General features: G+C 49.6%; 9 protein-coding genes across 9 annotated transcripts; 5 read left to right on the top strand and 4 right to left on the bottom strand.

Moving 5' to 3' along the window:
- Nucleotides 1–162: 162 nt before the first annotated feature.
- BU24DRAFT_468257 (uncharacterized protein) lies at nucleotides 163–3,301 on the top strand (the record flags this gene model as incomplete). The annotated part of the gene is made up of 9 exons (XM_033532508.1): nucleotides 163–276; nucleotides 337–714; nucleotides 780–822; nucleotides 871–1,049; nucleotides 1,116–1,309; nucleotides 1,368–1,748; nucleotides 1,801–1,947; nucleotides 1,996–2,164; nucleotides 2,225–3,301. 9 exons carry the CDS (start codon nucleotides 163–165, stop codon nucleotides 3,299–3,301), a joined length of 2,682 nt encoding a protein of 893 aa, XP_033377621.1.
- A 363-nt stretch (nucleotides 3,302–3,664) lies between these two features.
- On the bottom strand, nucleotides 3,665–4,427 carry BU24DRAFT_468256 (uncharacterized protein; the record flags this gene model as incomplete). The annotated part of the gene is made up of 2 exons (XM_033532507.1): nucleotides 3,665–4,111; nucleotides 4,215–4,427. 2 exons carry the CDS (start codon nucleotides 4,425–4,427, stop codon nucleotides 3,665–3,667), a joined length of 660 nt encoding a protein of 219 aa, XP_033377620.1.
- A 321-nt stretch (nucleotides 4,428–4,748) lies between these two features.
- On the bottom strand, nucleotides 4,749–6,282 carry BU24DRAFT_86518 (phosphoserine phosphatase-like protein). Its single transcript, XM_033534725.1, has one exon. The coding sequence runs from the start codon at nucleotides 6,048–6,050 to the stop codon at nucleotides 4,878–4,880; it is 1,173 nt and encodes a 390-aa protein (XP_033377619.1). The 5' UTR covers nucleotides 6,051–6,282; the 3' UTR covers nucleotides 4,749–4,877.
- Nucleotides 6,283–7,236: 954 nt separating this feature from the next.
- On the top strand, nucleotides 7,237–8,340 carry BU24DRAFT_437418 (NAD(P)-binding protein; the record flags this gene model as incomplete). Its single annotated transcript, XM_033530205.1, has 1 exon — nucleotides 7,237–8,340. One exon carries the CDS (start codon nucleotides 7,237–7,239, stop codon nucleotides 8,338–8,340), a length of 1,104 nt encoding a protein of 367 aa, XP_033377618.1.
- A 1,305-nt stretch (nucleotides 8,341–9,645) lies between these two features.
- BU24DRAFT_358626 (glycosyltransferase family 1 protein) lies at nucleotides 9,646–13,227 on the top strand (the record flags this gene model as incomplete). The annotated part of the gene is made up of 3 exons (XM_033524003.1): nucleotides 9,646–10,613; nucleotides 10,664–10,898; nucleotides 10,948–13,227. The coding sequence occupies 3 exons, from the start codon at nucleotides 9,646–9,648 to the stop codon at nucleotides 13,225–13,227; spliced, it is 3,483 nt and encodes a 1,160-aa protein (XP_033377617.1).
- Nucleotides 13,228–14,192: 965 nt separating this feature from the next.
- BU24DRAFT_428818 (uncharacterized protein) lies at nucleotides 14,193–15,424 on the top strand. The gene is made up of 2 exons (XM_033529570.1): nucleotides 14,193–15,102; nucleotides 15,158–15,424. Exons 1-2 carry the CDS (start codon nucleotides 14,435–14,437, stop codon nucleotides 15,246–15,248), a joined length of 759 nt encoding a protein of 252 aa, XP_033377616.1. The 5' UTR covers nucleotides 14,193–14,434; the 3' UTR covers nucleotides 15,249–15,424.
- A 764-nt stretch (nucleotides 15,425–16,188) lies between these two features.
- Nucleotides 16,189–17,502, bottom strand: BU24DRAFT_468251 (uncharacterized protein; the record flags this gene model as incomplete). Its single annotated transcript, XM_033532506.1, has 1 exon — nucleotides 16,189–17,502. The coding sequence occupies one exon, from the start codon at nucleotides 17,500–17,502 to the stop codon at nucleotides 16,189–16,191; it is 1,314 nt and encodes a 437-aa protein (XP_033377615.1).
- A 383-nt stretch (nucleotides 17,503–17,885) lies between these two features.
- On the bottom strand, nucleotides 17,886–18,572 carry BU24DRAFT_474193 (uncharacterized protein; the record flags this gene model as incomplete). The annotated part of the gene is made up of 1 exon (XM_033532832.1): nucleotides 17,886–18,572. One exon carries the CDS (start codon nucleotides 18,570–18,572, stop codon nucleotides 18,036–18,038), a length of 537 nt encoding a protein of 178 aa, XP_033377614.1. The 3' UTR covers nucleotides 17,886–18,035.
- Nucleotides 18,573–19,360: 788 nt separating this feature from the next.
- BU24DRAFT_331860 (norsolorinic acid reductase) lies at nucleotides 19,361–20,472 on the top strand (the record flags this gene model as incomplete). The annotated part of the gene is made up of 2 exons (XM_033523040.1): nucleotides 19,361–19,777; nucleotides 19,837–20,472. Coding segments are annotated over 2 exons (1,053 nt in total), but the record flags the coding sequence as incomplete, so codon positions are not given.
- Nucleotides 20,473–21,338: the final 866 nt, after the last annotated feature.

The following is a 21,338-nucleotide window of genomic DNA, read 5'->3' as shown; positions in this document are numbered from 1 at the left end:
GTATTTAAATCATCGATGGTGTTACCTTCCCCCGCGCCCGATGGCCCCAGAAGACGAAGGGTACATCCATTACGAGTCTGATTCGTGTTCTTCCAAAACAAGGAACACTCGACCCTCTCGTCTGTATCGTTACCATCGCCAAGTTGTGTTGAAAATAAGATCATGTTGATACCTCTATCATTCGGCTCAGCGCTGTTGGTTTTCGTAGCGACTTCGCAAGCATTACCTTCCACTATCATCCCAGGAAGATTTCTTGTCGAATTCGAAGACCATGCGGTACATAACCTTCTACTTGCACATAGGAAAGAGCAGTCCATTGACCATACGAACAAATAGGACCACACACTGTTTTCCCACCACCTCAAGCGCGACGGCCTATCCGCTCACCGCATCCTCACGACCGAAAGCGAGATCTTTCGCGCCGCTTCCTACAAAATCGACATTAGTACTCTTGGTGATGACCCACTCACCGTTCTTTCATCGATACCAGCAATCAAGAATATTTGGCCGGTTGAGGTGGTGGAGAGGCCGGATGATGCTCTCGCGTGGAAAGGGAGTGATCTGAATACTGCGCCTGTCAGCATTAAGAAGCAGGTCGGAAAGGTTGCCGTGAAAGGGGAAGGATTCACACCGCACGTACTAACACAGGTGGATAGGGTCCATGGGAGTAATATTACGGGAAGGGGAATCAAGGTTGGAATCGTAGATGATGGAGTAGGTCATTCATTGTCCCAATGGTTGGAAGTAGAACTATCTGTATGCTGATTTAGTCCTGCCAGATTGACTATAGGCATCCCGCTTTAGGTAGAGGATTTGGCCAAGGTAGAGTTATCTATGTTGGCTAGATTGAACGTACTGATCATCGGATAGGTTACCTCGTTGCTCGCGGGTATGATCATATTGGTGATGAGTATAGCCCATATAGGGGAAACGACCCTGTCCCCGATGAGGATCCATTCACAGAGTGCGATGGCCACGGCACGCACGTTGCTGGCATCATCGCAGCCCAGGGGGTTGAAGATGGATTCAAGTTTCGAGGTGCTGCACCTGTACGTATACAACAAAATGCATTCAGAGTTCTCACCGGTGGTTTGTTATACTGAACTTTGGGGAAGGATGTCGAACTCGGCATGTACCGCGTCTTCAGTTGCGCTGGGAGTACTACGACGGACGTTGTCGCAGCTGGCATCAACAAGGCGTTCGCTGATGGGAACCACATCATCACAGCATCGCTGGGTGCGAGGAGTGGATGGACAGAATCGACGCTGTCTGTTATCGCGGATCGGATCGCTGCGAAGGGGGTCATTCTGTGAGTTCTTCCATATCGCATCGTCTCCTGAATGCGTGCCTGACACATACATTTGAAGAACATTTGCCCAAGGAAACAGTGGATCCACGGGTCCATTCTTCCCCGAGTCTCCAGGCACAGGCGCAGATGTATTCGCCATAGGCTCAACAGCAAACAGCATTCTGCCTCGTGTCGTTATCAATTCAACATTCACCTCTGAGAACGGGACATCTAAAGTGTTTGTCTGGACGTCTGGGAGCCCTCAGAACTGGGGAAACGCAACTCTGCCCCTTTATGTCGGGGATGGAAAGAATTGCGACGAGTTCACCAATGCTGGGAACCTGACTGGATATGTGGTGCTGGTCAAGGGCACTAACTCTTGTGCGGACTGGTATAAGGCTGAATTTGCGGCGAGGAAAGGTGCGAAATATGCGTTTATGTACAGAGATGGGTCTGAAGCGTACGTACATGAAGTTGCCTTGAGGATGTCCTTTGCTAACCTTGTATCGTAGGACAAGTATCCTAAGCTTTCCTGATGAGTCTGGACTCGAGGCAATCGGATCGCTTCCCTTCAGTACGGCACGGGAATGGATTCAGTTGTCTAAGAGTGGAAAGAAGGTCAATGTTCAAATCACGGATCCGAAATACGCCGTGCAATTGTGAGCCAATACTTGTCGCCTTAAGAGACAAAAGTTGATGATTTGTAGTGTTGACGAGGTCCCAAACGTAGGGGGAGGTCTCATGAGCGGTTATAGTAGCTGGGGTCCTACGTTCGAGTTGGATATCAAGCCTGAGGTATCGGCCCCTGGAGGCGTCATCCTTTCCACTTGGCCCCGGTCTCTGGGGCGATATGCCGTTATCTCTGGGACATCGATGGTCAGTATCTTTTTCTCTATATTCTTTGATGCATTGTAGTGCATGACTAAATGTATGCAGGCTACTCCTTTGATAGCGGGTATCATTGCGTTGATATTGCAGGCCCGTCCAAGCATCACAGCTTCCGAGGTTCGCAGTTTACTCACAACCACCTCCAAGCCCCTCCACTACCTGAATGAATCAGGTCCGAATAATGATCTGGCACCGGTCGTACAGCAAGGCGGGGGAATAGCGCAAGCGTACGACGCCGTCCACTCAAATGGTATTCTCAGCATATCGAAGCTCATTCTCAACGACACCGAACACTTTGTCCAGTCCCATACTTTCACCATCAAGAATGTCGGAGAGAAAGATATCACATACTCGCTGAGCCACGAGCCCGCGGCGACCTTCCACACCTTCAGGCCCAAAAGCAAGACGCCGTCCCTCCCAGGCAATCTCGAATTCGTGCCCTTCATCGCTGACGCCTCTTTCTCCTCTAACCCCGGCTCCCTCACCGTCCACGCTGGTTCGACCGGTAACATCACTGTAACGTTCACGCCACCACCCTCTGTCAACCCAGCTCTCACCCCCGTGTACTCCGGCTACATCAAGTTGAACGCCTCAAATAATGCCGTCCTCTCCATCCCCTACCTCGGCGTCGCCAGCCGCATGCGCGACATCTCATTGTTCTCCAACCTCCACGTCACCGCCTCCACGGCCACCAACCCCACGATCGTCTCGCCACAAGGCACCGAGTTCACCCTCCCCATAAACCCAGACGGCAGCTGGTCAGATCCGGGCCCCAACGTGACGGTCCGCTACTCCTTCCCCATTTTGTACGAGGCCAGCACGTCATTCGGCATCCCCCTGCTCGATCTGCACGTCTGGTCCGTCAACGTCACTGCCACCTCTCCGCCCAATGCCTCACTTCCGCTGGTGAAGGATTTCGGCCGCCTTTGGGGATATCCGACGGCGTATATCCCTCGCTCCGCGGAATTGTACGACCAATGGAACGGGACGCTAAGTGATGGGTCGAGAGTTCCTGCAGGGAATTACACGTTCGTTGCGAAGGCGTTGAAAATCTTTGGGGATATAGGGGTGGAGGAAGATTACGAGGTTGTGAGGACGATTGATTTTGGGGTTAGGTATTTGTAGAATGAATCGAGGATGGTGAGTTGACGGCCGAGAATGGAGACGGAGTACAGGTTATGGAGGACATGTGCATCGTGACGAACCTGTTGGATTCCTCTTGTTTAGATGCGGAATGGATTGGCTTATCTTAGACGGGGGCGGAATCTTTCTGTGACTTTGTAGTAGCATTCTTTCGAGGTTCCATAGAAAGGTCGTATATTAGGTCCTGCAGGCGCGGCGCACCGGCACTGAACGACCAAACGCTCTGATTGTGCATGCAATTTAACAGGCCGTGCCAACGAATTCTCATACAAGTTGGTAGAATTTCTAGGTAGCTGTAAGTAGGTGCATCACCATGGACTGGTAGAACAAAGCCTCCGACTTCATCTATGCCACCCCAACGACCTTCAAGAACCCCACGAAATCCCTATCATCGATCGGAGGGAACACGCCAGGTCCACCATCCTGCCTCCTATCCAACGTCCCCTCCGCCTCCTCATCCAACCTGACAAGATAATACTCGCCCGCATTACCGCCCCAATTGAACTTGAACCTCCACCTCGTGTTGCCTTCGGCACCGAGATACACTCCCTCGACCTTGGTGCTCCCATTCACGTACACATGGTCGTAGGTCTCGACGGGGATGCCACGCCCGAGATAGTTCCCGTAGCCGAGGCTAGAATGCCAGTTCTCGTCCTTGGTTACAAAGAGTGGGATCGGTTGTGCGGGCGGTAGCGTGAAGGATGGAGAAGAGAGGGAGAAGTGGAGGGTCGAATTTTGGCAGCTGAGGGTAATGGATGGGGTGTAGGATGTTGCACGTTTGGGAATATTGATCTATCATGTTTAGCAGACGTGTGTGTAGAGGCAGGTTTTTCATTTAGGCCCGAGGTGGAATTTCTGAGTGGATCAGGTAACGATGAGAGAGATGATGACGTACGAAGCCATAGCTGTCGATTCCGTTGGTCGTGAAAGGTGCGATGGCGGCCTTCTTGTCGTCGAGGAAGGGACTCGAGGTCGATGTGGCGATTAGGTTGAAAGGCCCCGCGGTGGATGTATTGGCATTGTAGTTTGGATAGGATGAGCAGCCCGTGGTCAGCTTGCGAATGGCGAGGACGGGGGATGTGGATACGGTTGCGGTGACCGCTGTCATGAAGATTGGTAAGAGACGCATCATTCGATTGGGATTTGAGCTGAAAACTGCAGATTGTGGAACAGACAGCGAAAAGCAATTCTTAGGCTGGTATGTGAAGTATGTATCTATTTGGGAGTATCGTAAATTGGTCATGCTGGAATTGACATGGCCGAGCGTGAACGATCTGCCGACCGGATAAAGATGCAACATTGATGGAAGGCCAGGTCCCCAAGATCAAATACATTGACCAGGGCGATGTCTACATCTAAGACTACGAAACCGGATTAACAAGTTAAGAGCAAAGTTGTTGGGATATGGGTAGATGGACCCCTTGTCAAGTTTATGCAGATTGGCCCGGGGGAATGGAGTGAATGCGATAGAACGCGTCGTCTAATCTTTCGCGTAAAGACTGACTGGGAAGAATAGAGGCTGAAGGAGATTGAGGTGAACTGTACAGAGGAATGGATGCTACCTGAGCAACTCCTCCTGTTCTTCCTTCGTTATACCAAAGAGATATAACAGGTCCAACATGCTCTTCGAATTGAGCCTGGCTGGAGCCTGCATTTGCACTTTTGGTTTGGCATGGAATGCAACACCCAATCCTGCAACGCCCATCATGGGCAAGTCATTCGCACCGTCACCTATACAGATGACTTGATCCAGAGGGATGCCCTCCTGCTCTGATATTTCAAGAACATGCTGTCGCTTCTTCTGGGCGTGGACGATCTCGCCTGTCAACTCGCCGGTGAGCGTCTGTCCATCCTCGCTGACGACGAGATGGTTTGCATAGGCGTAATCGAGTCCGAGCTGAGAACCCATCCAGCCAGTCAATGGGGTAAATCCGCCACTCAGCACCGCGGTCTTGAATCCCAATCTCTTCAAAGCCTTGATCAAATCTGCGACGCCTTCGTTCAGAGTTATCCGTGGCTTGAGGGTTTCCCATACTGTGCTAGGCACACCCTTGAGCAGCGCGCATCGTTTCCTCAAGCTGGCCTCGAAGTCCAACTCACCGTTCATGGCCGCAGCAGTAATGGCAGATACCTGGGCTTCGACGCCGATGAGCGAGGCTATCTCGTCAATGACCTCTTGCTGGATCAACGTAGAGTCCATGTCGAAGACGGCGAACCGTTTGTACCGCCTGTATACATTATCAATTTGGAACACGGCCTCCACGTTCCATTCGCGCTCGAACCGCGATACGGCTTCATGCCTCCGGAGGGTTTCCACTGTCACGGTGGTTGCACTTGGGAGTGGGAACGTGACTTCCACCACCCTGCAGAACTTGCTCTTCTCCAGCTTCCGACTCCGAACGGTCTCTTGTTGGAGGCCAGGTATGATCTGAGCCAGAGTATTGAAGAAGTCGTTCAGGCAGCTGGGGGAGACGTAGGAACCGTAAAGATGGTCTAAAGGGCTTGGGCCGGGTGTCGGAGGCTCGAGAGGATAGGCGGAGATGTTCTCGGTGGGCACGGCGCCGTCCTTGAGGCCGTCGAGAGAAGCGGATGGAAGGGCATCGGTGGTAGTACGCGGTGAGGCATCTGGGTGTGGGACAAAATGCGAGGGAGAATCGGACTTGTAGAAGATGGTGGCTACGACGTGGATGGGAGAGACGTCCAGCGCCGGGGGTTTGAAGGCGGAGGACATGGCGAGCGAATTGGAATTGCGCGTGATTCAACTCGGTACCTATGTAGGAAACAGAGAGAGTAGAAGCAGTAGAGGGAGAAGGGAAAATGAAGAAGAAGAAAAAGACGGCGAGCTGTTGGAGGGGCAGGTAAAAATTACGAGTTACAAAAATGTCAGGGTCGGGCCGGTCACATTACTCGTCACTTGTATACCCTACCTAGGACGTTAGGTATTAACTACCTGAAGGCCATGCCTGACCTTTTATTCTTCACGTACTCGTAGTCTTGTAAACAATAAATATCAAAGCAGTTATTGGAAAATTATTGACCAATTGATTATTGTAGAAAACAAATGGAAAAAGCCGCCGAAGCTAATTAGGTACACAGGGATGGGGATGCGCTGATCAGCACAAGTATTCCTCCTAGTTACGAGTAACCATGTACCTAGCTGTTAGGGTACTGTTACTACGGAGTACTGTACGGAGTATATGTACATGTATGTACTTGTACATTGCACAGTACCTCCAGACTACCTGGTCATGGGTATAGGTACCTAGGTCGTGAAGGGTATCTACCAGGTATCCACCCCCTCATTTCTCCCTTTCATCAAGACTTCTTTGTCCCCTTTTTCACCCACGAATCTATCTTCTCTGTTGGATTCAAGTCAATTGCATCGCACAGATCTCGAATCATACTCCTGCAAAGAATTGATCCGAATGATAATAGGAGGCAAAAATCATGGGCTGACTCCGTAGTTACACGCACATTCACACCCACACACAGACACGTATACATATGCATACTCGTACTTGTACATGGGAGAGGAAACGAAGCAACCGATCTCGCAAGCACTAACGATTTGCCTAGGTGTCTGGATGACTGGGTAGTTATAGGTATGTATGTACATGCAGTTAGGAATTTACTACTTCTAGGATGCGACACCCGCCTTGGCTGGGCTTCCTGCTGATAGTTAACTACCTAGAATTCAGCTGGTAACGACCTCGCACCCGCACGCAACGCTGGTCCCCTCCCACGAAACACGAAGGCCACCCACCTTCACACAGTATATATAATATATACGGAGTACTACGAGGTAGTATCATCATCAAAACGTCTCCACTCCACTCCATCCCTCCAACGCCACAAGAACATATAGACCGCACCTTTACACTGGTGTCATCACTCTATCCTCCATCCCAACGTACACCATGTCGTCGAACAACCCCGAAAGCCTATCCGCTGCCATACGGCAATCCCCTCCCATCGATGTTACGATACCATACGAAGCTGGCTGGGTGAAGGGAAAGACAATCGTTATAACGGGAGGCGCAAGTGGTTTCGGCGCATCCTTCGCGAGACACTGGGCGATTAATGGGGCTACAGTCGTGCTTGGGGACATCAACGTCGAAGGTGGCCAGCAGCTTGCGCGCGACCTGCAGAACGAGACTGGACAAAGCAATGCCCACTTTGTGCATTGTGATGTGACAGACTGGCAATCACAGGTCAACTTCTTCAAGGAGGCAGCCAAGCTGAGTCCTCACGGTGGGATTGACACGGTGGTCGCCAATGCTGGTATCGCAGGGGCAGACCCAGTACAAAGCCCTCGAAACATGGAGGCCGCCGAGCCCCAGAAGCCCAACTTCAAGATCATGGATGTGAACTTGACAGGCGTACTCTACACTACCCACTTGGCATACTACTGGCTGCCCAAGAACCCAGGTTCGGAGGCATGCAGCATGGAGTCGAAGCCCGCGGAAAGGGTGAGAGACCGCCACCTGTTGCTGCTCGGCTCGGTAGCCTCGCTCGCACCTATTGTCATGCAGCCTCAGTATGCTGCTGCAAAGCACGCCGTCCTAGGCTTGTTCCGGTCGTTGCGAGCTACTTCTCACCCTCAAGGCATCCGTATCAACCTGCTCTGTCCATATTTTATCGATACGCCAATCATCACTACGCCAGCCAGGCTCGCACTCGCTGGTGGTGCCATGGGGAAACCAGAAGACGTCCTCGACGCCGCGACGCGCTTCGTGGCGGACTCTCGCATCCTCGGGCGCGCCCTAGTAATCGGACCCAAAATGCACGTCAAGCAAGGGGAAGATGGGCAATGGAGCATTGTGTCTAAGAACGTACCGGGCAGCGAGGAGCGAGCAGTGTGGGAGGCCTACGCCGACGATTGGGAGGAAGTGGACATCTTCGATCGAAACTTCATCAAACTGATCAATTCCGTCGAGGCTGCTCGCGGATGGGCTGGATGGGCTTTTGATATTTTCAAGGCAGTAGCGTATGGATTTGGATATGGTCAACGCCGTACTTGAGAAGATTGGGTATCATAAGTTGTGAAGAGCAGGGGTGCCGTGGCCGTGGCCGCTGTGGTCTGGACCAAGATTGAGCGGAAATGCAACGAGGAGTGGATGTAACGAAGAAGAACAAGTATAAGAAGAAGATGATGATGATGACGACAAGCGCTGATGGACGCGGAATGGATGTTTTGGACTTGGTCCAACCATTTACCCGTCAAATCATGTTGGGCGCGGGCGGTAAAAGTAATTAAAGGAGTACTAGCGATGCTCTGGGCCAGTCTTCGAAGTTGTACGGCGTAGTTACCTTGGAACTACCTGCCTACGAGGAAGTGTATGGCTACAGTCTACGAGTATGAGTATGAGTTTGGCTGATATGACGTGACATCACGATCGAGGCTTGAACTCGTGCAGGTACCGGTCAATACTTACTGAGATACCTAGTCCTCCCAGGTACTCGCAGTTGGCTTGTAAGTATCTCCGAGGTATTTACTAGGTATCTCGTACCTTGTAACCTCGTGGTGGTTTGTCTTGTAGCCCTGTAAGGCCAGGTCCCAGAGCCAATCCAGCTTGGGTTAGGTCGCCCACCTATCTGTGCCTGGCACGCCCGGGCCCAGGCACGCCCAGGCACAGGGTGGATGGGCGGATGGCGGGAGGGACGGCTTATACATAGTGACGTACGTGACGAGCCGTGTCGATCCAACAAAACAACAATTATGATACCACTACCACTACCACTACCACTACCACTACCACCACCACCACCTAGATGGTTCACCGTTCTGTTTGTGAACCTGGAAGCCTCTTGTGTTCTTTTCGCACTCACATTTATTCCTTCATTGCTCCCTCCCTCCCTCTCTCCCTTCCTTCCTCCATTCTCTACCCTATCGACCGTGACCTAACGAACCGTTCAAATATTCATACAGCAGCTATATCTGATCATCGTCATCTTCATTCCCCAATCAGGAGGGCCTTCTTCTTCATATTCCTCTCGCCATGGCGAGTGTCTCTCGAGACGATGCCAATGTCCTCCTCAAAGCTGTTTCTCTTGAAGAACCACAACCCCCAGCCCAAGACAATGGCAATGATAATGGTAATGGCAGCGGTAGCGGTAGCGGTAGCGGCGACGATGAGAATCGCAATCATAAAAACCACTCAAAGCCTTCTACAGAAAATGACGAGGACACTACCTTCCCGCGCACTGGAGCAAAAGAGGTGCCAGTTACACACGCTGGCCCCAGCACGCGCATGACCACTGGGCACTGTCCCAATTCCCTCTCAAGAGCCGACACGGATATCACTGGAACGAATTTTCGTCCGCTCATGGCCCCAAAGTCAGTCACAGACCGGCCACAACCAACTACACGCAGTTCCTTATTGGGCAGGAAGCGCACTGAGTCAACCGGACGACGCCCGCCAGCTCAGAGGCAAACTACACTGACATTCGATCCATATTCCTCCGATTCCAGTTCTTCCTCTGATGAAGATGAATCTAAACATACTCGGGGCCTCGACTCTAGGCAAGAAACGCAATTCTCAGATCGCGTCTCGAAAAGGTCTCATCGAGGGTTGGAAGGTCCATTCTCCAAGTTCCGACTCACCAATGAGGGCTTTGATTCCACGGGCAAAGTTTCGAAGCGGGATGGCCGTCTCAAATTGAACATCACCGAATCAGTCAACAGCGGGTATTTTGCAAAGACATTGGGGGCGGGACTAAAGAAACACCTTATAGGCGCGGACAACGTTGAAAGTGCCACTTCATCCGTCAATGAGTCTATCAAGACCTCGTCCGGTGGTGACCCTATGGAAGATACAAAGCGTCGTGTCAAACTCAACATCGTCATAATAGTCATCGGATCGCGGGGAGATATCCAACCGTTTCTCAAAATCGGAAAAATTCTGAAGGAGGATTATGGACATCGCGTACGAATAGCGACACATCCAGCGTTCAAGAATTTCGTCGAGGGCGATTCTGGCCTAGAGTTTTTCTCTGTTGGTGGCGACCCGTCCGAACTAATGGCTTTCATGGTAAAAAACCCAGGACTAATTCCTAGTCTGGACACTATAAAAGAAGGCGAGATTGGCAGAAGGAGAGCAGCCATGTACGACATGTTTCAAGGAATGTGGAGGGCGTGCATAAACTCTACGGATGATGAAGGTGACAAGGCAAATCTTAAGATGATGGGTAACAAACACCCCTTCATTGCCGACGCAATAATTGCCAATCCGCCAAGTTTCGCTCCTCCGCACATCGCCGAGAGGCTGGGGATCCCGTTACACATGATGTTTACGTATGTTCCTCCATTTTCATCTCCCTCAATACTATTCTAACACATGGCAGGTTTCCATACAGCCCTACCGTCAAATTTCCTCACCCCCTTGCAAACGTCAAGAAAAGTAACGTCGATTCACAATATACAAATTTCATGAGTTACCCATTAGTCGAAATGATGACCTGGCAAGGCTTGGGCGATTTGATCAATCGATTCAGGGCGAAGACCTTGATGCTTGAAGAAGTTTCAACATTATGGGCCCCGGGCCAACTTTTTCGATTACGTGTCCCTTACACTTATATGGTACGCCATCCTTTACTTTGATCACTAGTCGTGAAGTAACAATTGACAGTGGTCCCCGGGACTTGTTCCTAAACCTCACGACTGGGGTTCAGAGATCGAAATAGCTGGATTCGTATTTCTTGATCTTGCGTCCTCTTTTAAACCTCCAGAAGACTTGGTTAAGTTTCTTGAAGCTGGTGAGAAGCCAGTGTACATTGGTTTCGGGTCTATTGTTGTGGACGACCCTGACAGATTCACTAAGCTCATCTTCGAGGCCGTCAGGCTTGCTGGCGTCCGAGCTCTAGTCAGTAAGGGCTGGGGTGGCTTCGGGAGCAACGACAACTGCCCGGATAATATCTTTATGCTGGATAATACCCCACATGATTGGCTATTCCCGAAGGTCAGCGCAGTTGTCCACCATGGCGGCGCTGGAACAACAGCTATTGGACTCAAATGCGGTAAGCCGACCATGATTGTCCCGTTCTTCGGAGATCAACCCTTCTGGGGAGCAATGGTTTCGAAAGCAAAGGCTGGCGCGCACGATTGCATACCTTACAAGAAACTCACTGCTGAAAAGCTTGCGGAGGGCATCAAGCAGTGCCTGACAGACGAGGCTCGTGAAAATGTTGGAAAGATTGCCGAAAGTATTGCTAAAGAGGGCGATGGCGCGTTAAATGCGGTTCGGTCTTTTCATCGTAGTTTGCGCCTTGAAGGAGAGCGCAATATGCGGTGCCAGATCCTCGATGACAGAGTAGCCACATGGAAGTTGAAAGGGACCAGTTTGCAGATATGCCCGCTTGCAGCAGAATTGCTCGTGGAGTGGAAGAAGATCAAATGGAACGAACTTCGACTCTTGAGGCACAATGAATGGAATGATTACGGTGGTCCTGGTGAGCCATTGACTGGTGGCTGGGGGGTTATCGTTGATACCATTGAAGACGTGTTCACTGGTGTAGGACTAGTGCCAGTCAAGATGGCAAAGAGCGTTAGGAAAAGGGAGCAATATTACGAAAAGAGATGGAAACTGAAGCAAAGTGAAAATCATAAGAAGGAACTCCTTAAGAAGGCCGATAATGCAGTCATTTCAAACAATGGATCGGAAGAGAATGAAGGGACGGGAAATCGGCCGGGAGCTGATAGAAAGGAATCGACATTATCAAATGCCGTTGAGCCCGAGAATTGGCTTGCTGAAGAGCTCGCGCAAGAGGCCGGGCATGGTGTCAGAAAGACAGGTAGTGCCATCATCAAGAGCCCGATGAACTTTACTCTTGCGGTGACAAAAGGCTTCCATAATGCCCCCAGGTTATACGGCGATGAGACTGTCCGGAGACCACCAAGGGTAACCGGGTTTCATTCCGGCATTCGCGCTGGACGCGATGAGTTTGTTTACGGCATCCACGACGGAGTCACTGGATTGTGGCGTCAGCCAATTGCAGGGGCAAAGGACGGTGGTCTCTTAGGATGTTTGAGAGGAATGAGTATGGGCGTTGGAGGCTTCGTGCTCAAGGACATTGCTGCTATACTGGGACCGGGCGCCTACACTATGAAAGGACTTGACGAAGAAGGCCGGAAAAAGTATCAGCCAACGACCTTCATCCGCAAAGCGCGCATAATCCAAGGTCAGAAAGAGCTATCGGAACTAGGGCCTCGCCGATCCCGTAAAAAGAATAGCGATGTGACTGGAGAGGACCCTGATATCTCTCGAAGACAGAAGATCGAATTGCAAGTAGCTGAGCGTTGGGAGTCCATGCAATCTCAGATCAGCGAGGAGAAGAAAATCCATAAATCTGGTATCCGTGCTGCTTTACTGGGAACGTCCCAACGAAAAGAGGGAAACCCTGTACCACGAAAGACATTTGGGCGAAAGCCTGCAACGAGCGCCGTGCCGAAAGCACAACCAAAAAAGCACCACTCAGAGCCGGTGAATCAAGCTGAGCAAGTACTATCAGAGCCAGCGCTAGGATTGAAACGAGGCGAAACCGCCCCAGATACGTCAATGACGTGGGAAGAGAAGAACGAGAAGAAGAGAACTAAGAAACAGCACTTTGACAATGTTGCTGGCCCGATCAAGGAGGAAGCAAAGGAAGGTGGCATTACAAAACATCTAGTCCCAAACGCATTCGACGCAAGTCGTGAAAACAATGAAGATCTCAACGAAAGCACCCGGCGCGCAAGTGTTAGTAGCAACACGCTCCTATACACCAGTGAGCAAGAATTCGAGTCAGGAAAGGTGGCGAATGACGAAGAAGTCGGGTTTTCCAGATCAAAAAGCGATACAGCGGACTGGGCAGTAATTCAAAATGATACAGTCGGAGCAGACCACCTGCGGGCACGCGGCGTCACAACATAAACTACCTTTCATTCCCTTCTCCTTCAGTGTATATACACTTTAATTCTTGCAGCGGATACTCTTTTTGGGTTTGCCTATTCCTGGATCATTCTTAGTTTCCTTCACGTACACGATACCCTAATCCTATCCAATGTTTTCCTGAATTTCTTTCTTATACGAAATGCTGGGAGACTTCTACCTACCATGATTTCTAGCAGTGCATGTTGGTGCCTTTCTTGAAAATTTCACCATCTACTAGATATGGCTCCTCAATCCTGTCCTTGTTCAAACAATTAGTGCCCTCAATGCCGAGTGTCTTCACCTTGACTGGCTGAACGAGGATGTTGTCAATGCAGAGGCGCATGTGTGTCAGAACGGAGTCCTGCCCTTCCGCAACTGCCAAAGACGATTTGGACTCCTGCATGAACTTTACGTGAACATCCGAGAAGTCATTGCTAGACTCTAGAGATATGATATTTACACTCCGGTAGTATTCCTCTACGATCCAGTGTTCTTCACATTGTCTTCGTTGTAATGCCTCATATGAATTTCGGCTGCTATTCGTGGTCCGATTTCCAATGGATCAAGCGGGTCCATTTTAGGTTGTGATGAGTCTGATGTGTGAGTGAATGATAATATATGAGTTATGCTGTGAATGATGGACGTATGTTTCATGGTCCCCTCACTCTTTTTGTCGAGTATTCGCTCGCACTCTGATGCGCATATGGATCTCTGTTCAACCTTCATTCTTCAAAAAGTTCAAATGGAAGCTGCTACCATATCCTCGTGTTCTTCGTGTCCTTCGCGTCGCGACGTTGTTCATTGTTGATCATAACAATGACAATGTGCACCATTTTCATGCATTCAGTATGTACCTCTACTGCTACAGGCAAGATACCGTGCAAGTTAAGCACGGACTTCTACGATGCCCTTCAAATCACCTCACTTCATTTGCTTGTTCCGATTTCACCTGCTGCCGCTCCATATCATTGTATGGTCTTTTGGATAATTACTCCATGTAAATCTGAATCGAGTTATGAACATACTTGGAGAATTCGGGTTCTGATTTTGCGTCAGTGAGCGCTCGCATTCTTTTACCAGTTTTGCCACTGCCGCCTTCTTGCGAACGCCTGTTCTCTCACAATTCGAAATACCTGCCAAACACGAGGCCGACGATCATCCTACTTCCTTGCTTCCTGACATTTACGGATTCTTCTAGTTCACCGAAATGGATGGTCACGAGAACCAGAAGACTTCGCGAGAGGAAAGCGATTACAGCTCTCGTGGTCAATCTCACCTTGCCCACAGGCACAGGACTGACACTTTCTACCCATCCAGGGTAGGCGTCAAGCCAAAACGCCGCAACCCTGTCCCATTGAAACGTCGACGGGATGCTATCAAGAGTGGAAGTCTGCCTCGGAATGATTTCGAGCGTGACTGGTATAGAAAACACCTCGATGCTGCGCGCACCGTGCCTGAGCGCTACCGTCCTGACCAACAACCCGGTCCAGTTCGCGACTGGAGATATGCTTTAGATAGAAACGCAGAACTAAGCAACAGCTCGGCATTCAGGCGACGGCATGCACACTCCGACCGCTCTCGCTCACCAGTGAGCGTCGAGAATAGAGAGAACGTTCGTAATGGGCAGTCTCAATCAACTACAAATTCTCCAAGAACCACTCGTCTTTCAGGCCAACGAGAGAACACGTCTTCCTCTCTTCGTCAGAATCCCGTAGATGGTCGAACAATGAAGCGCCCCGAAAGCAGTGAACACAGCAGTCCGAGGCTGAGCTCTCGCCGGTCGCTGTCCAGCGATAATCCATCACTTCATGATGAACCCAATCACCAAAACCGATTCGAACGTACCGAAAGAGGATCTGAGGCAGGTGCAAACAGGCAAGTCTCTTCCCAGGGGGGTAAGACATTACATTAGGTTTGCTGATGAAATTAGACACTGGAGTCGGTCTTCTGCATCCACTCGCATACGACATAGAAGATACACTGACAGGTATCGACCGCGAAGTCAAGACCATGGGCGATAGTTGGACACTCGGTTATGGAACATGTTAAGTGGAAGGCAGCACGCGTGATTCAAAATATCGGTCATCCCCATCGTTTCGGTTTGTCTCTTCGCATAGTGAAGAGCCGTTACAATGGGTGCTCATACTTGGAAAATGAATGATCGAAGCATGACTCGACCTAGGAGTAAGATAGCGACAACAATTTTATAGCTTCAAATTCAGTGTAGTGAAATGGTTTCGTGAAATAAAATGCACAGTGCAATCATCATTTCCAAAGGTGGATTCGCTGCGTACAAAAGATCCATAGGGCGAAGTATGCTCCATCCAGATTCATTTTCTCTTCCTTATCTTGAATCAAATCTCCAAGACGGAGTAAAACTAGACTCATGAATTATTATAGGAGGGAATATCTTAGGTTATAGGGAGGGTTACCTTTGCGCTTCTTGGAGGATTCATGGAGTTATCTAGTGATCTACCCTAGTTTGCCCAAAAGTGTGTTCACATTCGGCTTAAGGCCTTACTGTAAGGGAGTCGTAACAGTACTTCTTTTCAGATATCAAGCATTCCTCCAGGTTTTATGATTCCTACATCCCAGTTTCGGTAACAAGCTCGTTTGTGACGACATTGGATAGTTTCTGTGGCAAATCCAAAGGCTGCTTTGTATCCGTTAGAAAGTGTGCCGGGTATCGTACAATAGGAATGAGTCAATACATCCGAAATGGCTTTTGCAACATATGTGTCCTTTATGTCAGCCTCCCCTCTCCACCCAAAAGTAACCAGCCAGGCTTTTTGCCAGAAGAAATTGATTGAACAATGGCTATTGAAAAGTCTTAGTATTGTGCAGGGAAGCAAGAAGGAGATAACCAAAGAAATGCAGACAGGGACAAGACTGAATAGCCACCAAAAAACGCTAAATCATTAATGCTTGATGTTCCATTCCTGTATTCAATGAGAAGCCAGCTCAAGCACCGCCTTTAGCTTGAGAATCCGCATCTTGCAATGCTTGATTCAAGCGCTTCGCGACACTTTGATTTCCATCCTCTAGGGGACTGTGCAGCAAACCTCGAAGCATTTCTGCAGAAGAAACATCCCACAAGCCAGTTTCGACTCCAAGCTTAAGGACAAAGTCTATGTCTTCATCGTGTTCCCCTTTGAGTGCATCTTCAAGAGCCCGGCATCCAAGTGGACGCAGAAGCTCGTCGCTTGGAGAATTTTCGCTCAGTCCGATTACACAACGAATAATAGCCTCGTAACGGTTCCATATAGCTATCCGTTCTGGACTCACTTGGATTTCTGGGAGTCTTGCATATGGGTCCTTCAGCGTGGATTCTTGTGAATTAAAGTATTCGATCGAACAGCAAAACTGAAGACCACGAAGAAAACTGGCTCTTGGGCAGAACTTCATTGCGAGAAGTTCCTTGACAATAGTTTCGTTACGAGTTGCTACAGCGTCCAGAAGCCAAAAGAATCCGTAGTTTCTAGTTTGAAAAGTAACCTCGCAGTCTTTCAGCCACTTTGTGAGGATCTGTACGACTTCGACATGACCAGCTTTGATGGCAAGTCCAAGACCCCCCACAAAGCCAGAACGTTGTTTGAACTCCATCATCTCTTCGCTCATTCCAAACCAATCAGATTTGAAACATGACGTGAAATCCATTTTTTCGAGTAGCGTCTTCACGAGTACAGGACAACCGTGAGATGCCGCTCCAGTTAGTGGGTTTCCAAAGATCAAGCCTTCATATACAACCGATGCGGCCTCCAGCAACCGCGTTGCAACGTCAGGCTTGCTGAGAGTAAGCGCTGCCGCAACGGTCTCATCTTGACTCAATGCCGCAACCGTTGCCGGTGTCGGTCGTGCCCAGCTTGCCTCCTCGAACACGTCAAACCCCTTTAGTTCCGCTAGTCGCTCACAGAACGACCAGGTAAACTCTTTATAAAGTTTGCGTTCGTCTTCTTCGGGATTAATTTGTTTGCTCATTCGAGCCAAGGTTCTTGCCGTCCTCCTCACTTGATCGTAATAAATAGTCAAAGAATCAAGAGGATTGTTCACCCGAAAGGACATGTAGAGCACCTTGTTCATACGAAGTATGCGTTCAGTCCGTTCCGATCGGCCAAAGGATTTCAGCGGTTGGCTCGCAAAGACAACGTAATCGATGGCTTGAGCGAACTGCTTCGACGTGGGCCTTATGTTCCATATTTCTTCCAATCCTACATCGGAGATCAGGTAATAGAAACAGGCTGTCAGGATTTCCAGAGGAAGTGGTATGAGCGACATTTCGCGCACCTTGGCCGATGACGTGTCGGAGGTGGACGAAAACTCTCGTGTAAGAGCGCGATACTCAAATTAGAGAAAGTTTGTTGTTGACTCCTTGGCTTGAATTTCGAGAGAATATCTTCTGTTTTGAGGTTGCGGATCCGAAAAGTTGGCTACTGTTGCGAAACGAAGAATTCTAGTTGGGGCTGAGGACCTGACTTTAAATTCAATTTAAACAGGGGTACTACAACGTGTCTCCTGCTAGATGAAGAGTGAAGTGAATGAACAATGTCGATACCTGAGCTCGCACGGATTGACAATGAACAACAATAACAGTAACTTGGCAGGTCTAGTCGTCGTCATTGTCTTTACATCAAAGAGTATATCACAGCACATTATGCAACGTAGTTCTCGCGACCAAGCGCCCATACCAAACCCCATTTGACACAACATGAAAGGCATCTAGGTTCCATTCAGGTTCGACTCTTCCCAACGAGCTCTGAGCCGCTGCAGTAGGACCCCCCTTCATTCGTGCTCCGCCCGTGATCTTCTTCTCACTCCCCCGTAATGTCATGAAGTACCCGACTATTTATGGGCTCTCCAACATACCGTTCTGCTTTAGCAGTCGGACCATTCTTGACCGGGTTACTAGAACCTATGATATCCTTCTCCTTCTCCGTGATCTTGGAGACGGCTTCGCTATCAAGGACACCGGAACGAGATGCGGATTGGGTCCCGCCGGCAGTGGCTCCTACGGCCTGCGCGAGAATCTGCTGTGCTATGGAGGTGGACCCGCCTTGCGCGGGGGAGTCGAGGCCGGTGACGGTGCGCTCCCCCATGGTGATATCGTGGACGACTTGCGAAGTGACCTCCCCGCCGGCATGGCTCTGGGCGCGGGCGGTGGGGCCGCTTTTCAAGGGTTCGTCTTGCTTGGTGATTAGTTTTTCAGCGGCGGTGATTTGGGAGATGAAGTGAGAATCTACCAAGGTCGTGAGACTGCGAGTTGGGTAATAAAGACGTGGTGAGATGATTAGGGATGCCGTCTTTAACGGACTAGTGAGTTTGGACATGCGAAGTGGCATTGTTGACATCTTTGTAGTCGTGTGGGGTTGTGGAGTTTTGGATTTATTTGTTAAATATCTGTTAGATAAAGAGAGAAAGGGATGATGAAGTGATATAAGAAATGCGTAATTTGTTCCTAGAGATGGAGAACATATCGGTTGAAGGCATCTCAAGAGCTATGGAGTCAAAGTAGTAGGGTTACCCATTTTGGCAAAACGTCATTGTCATGGAATATCGACTTTCTTGGAGATTGAGATATGAGCACGAATTATTGGCATAAAAACAATGTGCACATTTGGGAATCAGTGAAATAAGGAGATGGATGACGTCCATGATGAAAGAACTGAGTGATGACGTTTTTGGTTTAGTGTTGTCACTGTCTTCAACATGCCCGGTGACTTTTGTAATACATCTCGGGATTCATTCTTTTCGTCCCTTTCGGACCAAAAGACAATTGCTTGCTCCGATCGAATAAAGCAATCCGGGATGGATCGACATGTGCGATAAATGTCGGGCGTTGAAAGCGGGGGATATGAGACTCGGGGATAAACGTCGCTATCGCCGTTCCAAACGAACTGCATTCTCGGGCGATGGGGATATCATGGACTTTACGTTCTGTAGGGATTAAATGTGGTGAGACTCATTTCAAGTAGGGGGTGGTTTCCACAGGTATAAAGGAAAGCCTCAATCGTGGAGACAAGTCCGTCAGTTCTACAGAGATACCGAATACTTGACTACATCACTTCTTGTTACTCACTCCATCACATCTGGACAATATACATCTTTGGCTCTTTGTTTCATCAAAATGAATCGTCCTCCACCAGCTCCAGTCTCCGCACTTGGCCGTCACAGAATCCTCTCGCCAACTGCCGGCGTGAAAGTCTCGCCACTATGCCTCGGAGCCATGAACTTCGGCGACAACTGGAAGAGTTTCTTGGGCGAGTGCTCTAAGGAAACATCGTTCGAGATGCTTGACTACTTCTATTCCCAAGGCGGCAATTTCATCGACACGGCCGTAAACTATCAGAACGGACAAAGCGAGCAGTGGCTTGGAGAATGGATGGAAGCGAGGGGAAACAGGGACGAGATGGTCATCGCCACCAAATTCACGGGTGCACAGAGAGGCCACGAAGAGGGAATTATACAGAGTAACTTTGGAGGAAACAGCTCAAAGAACATACATACGAGTATCGAGAGGAGTCTCAGGGAATTGAAGACTTCTTACATTGACTTGGTTGGTTAGCTCTATTCGATATGTTAGCATAGTACAGTTGTCCGGCTAACAGCATACAGTATTACGTTCATCTCTGGGACTCCACAACGTCCATCCCCGAGATCATGCACACCTTGAATGACCTAGTCGTCGCCCGCAAGGTGATCTACCTCGGCATCAGCGACGCCCCAGCTTGGGTTGTAACCAAGATGAATTGCTACGCTCGCGAGCACGGACTTCGCCAGTTCTCTGTCTACCAAGGTCGGTGGTCCGCCGCGGAACGTGACTTCGAGCGTGAAATCATTCCCATGGCTCTCTCGGAAGGCATGGCACTCGCACCGTGGGGTGCCCTCGGTGGTGGCTACTTCAAGCCCAAGGAGCTCTGGGGCAAAGAGGGAAGAAATCTCGAAAGCGTCCTGACTGGAAAAGAAGAGCAAGTTAGCTTGGTACTGGAGGAGATCGCGAAAAAGAAGGACACAATCATCACTTCCGTTGCTTTGGCATATGTCATGCACAAATCGCCCTACGTGTTCCCCATCGTAGGTGGTCGAAAGATTGATCATCTGAAGGGAAACATCCAGGCGCTTCAGCTCAAGCTCACGGATGAGGATATCGAGAAGATCGATGGTGCATATGGTTTCTCGCTTGGCTTCCCGTATACTTTCTTCAATCCCAAGAATCAGATTGTGCTTGGGCCGGAAGATAATATGTTTAACCAGAGATTCGGTACATTCGACTACGTTGTCGGACCTCGTGCAATCCCGCCTCATGAGGGTCCTCTAACTAAGCAGTTTAAAGATCTGCCAGCGCCTCCTGCATAAGTAAATATTTCAGCAGTGCAGTACTAGTACTATTTCAAATACATTGTATGAAGTGTTGGAGAACAGGTCCTCATACATCAAGACCTCATGACCTCATACTTGATTTTCCATGAAATGATCAACCCCTCAACTGCTAGACCCCGGAGCAAAGGCTATTCAAGCGGAAGATGTCCGGAAGTGCCGGATGGAAAAGTTGATATGAGCATGGTTGGTGAGATGTAGGGTTGGATCAGGTGTTGCAGATACCGTTGTTCAGTCTCGCTTGTATGTGCCCAGGCAATCATGTCGTGCATAGAACCAATAGAGTACACGGAACCACTCTGTCATTTGTAATAAGTTCTTCAGGGTTGACCAAGATTATTGGTTCTTGACCTACTGAGCGTGTGGGACTGCCTTCTGAGCCTAAGGTGCAGTTGCTGCCATCTTTTGCCGAAATGGCGGAGACGTAGATGTATACCGATCATTGTACATACAGCCACTGGAACTTTCACAACCCGGAAACTCTTGTGCTCGTCCCAGGAGAAGCAATCGATCGGGAACACAAAGTATTGGTCACGTCTGTGCTGATATTATACGGTGGCAGTAGTTGACATATCCGTTCAATTGGACAGTTTCGTTATGGGGATAGAAAGTGCATGTTCACATACAACTGGCCCGCTACTAACTTTCCTCTCACGTCAGCCTCGTCATCGTCTGGATATTATAGAAGCTAAGGTCAGTGAGGGAAGGTCATTTTTAGATGGGAGATGAACTCTGGGTAG

This window comes from Aaosphaeria arxii (assembly GCF_010015735.1).
Source record: "Aaosphaeria arxii CBS 175.79 unplaced genomic scaffold BU24scaffold_14, whole genome shotgun sequence".
NCBI lineage: Eukaryota > Fungi > Ascomycota > Dothideomycetes > Pleosporales > Aaosphaeria > Aaosphaeria arxii.
Note: the sequence above shows the minus strand (reverse complement) of the source record. Positions and strands in the feature narration are given on the sequence as shown.

What these genes read in the sequence shown, in the direction of transcription:
- BU24DRAFT_86518 (XM_033534725.1), bottom strand. Translation starts at nt 6,050, where the DNA reads ATGTCCTCCGCCTTCAAACCCCCGGCGCTGGACGTCTCTCCCATCCAC.
- BU24DRAFT_428818 (XM_033529570.1), top strand. Translation starts at nt 14,435, where the DNA reads ATGGATGGTCACGAGAACCAGAAGACTTCGCGAGAGGAAAGCGATTAC. An exon ending in TCTGAGGCAGGTGCAAACAG is followed by an intron (nt 15,103 to 15,157) that starts GCAAGTCTCTTC and finishes TGATGAAATTAG; the next exon opens with ACACTGGAGTCGGTCTTCTG.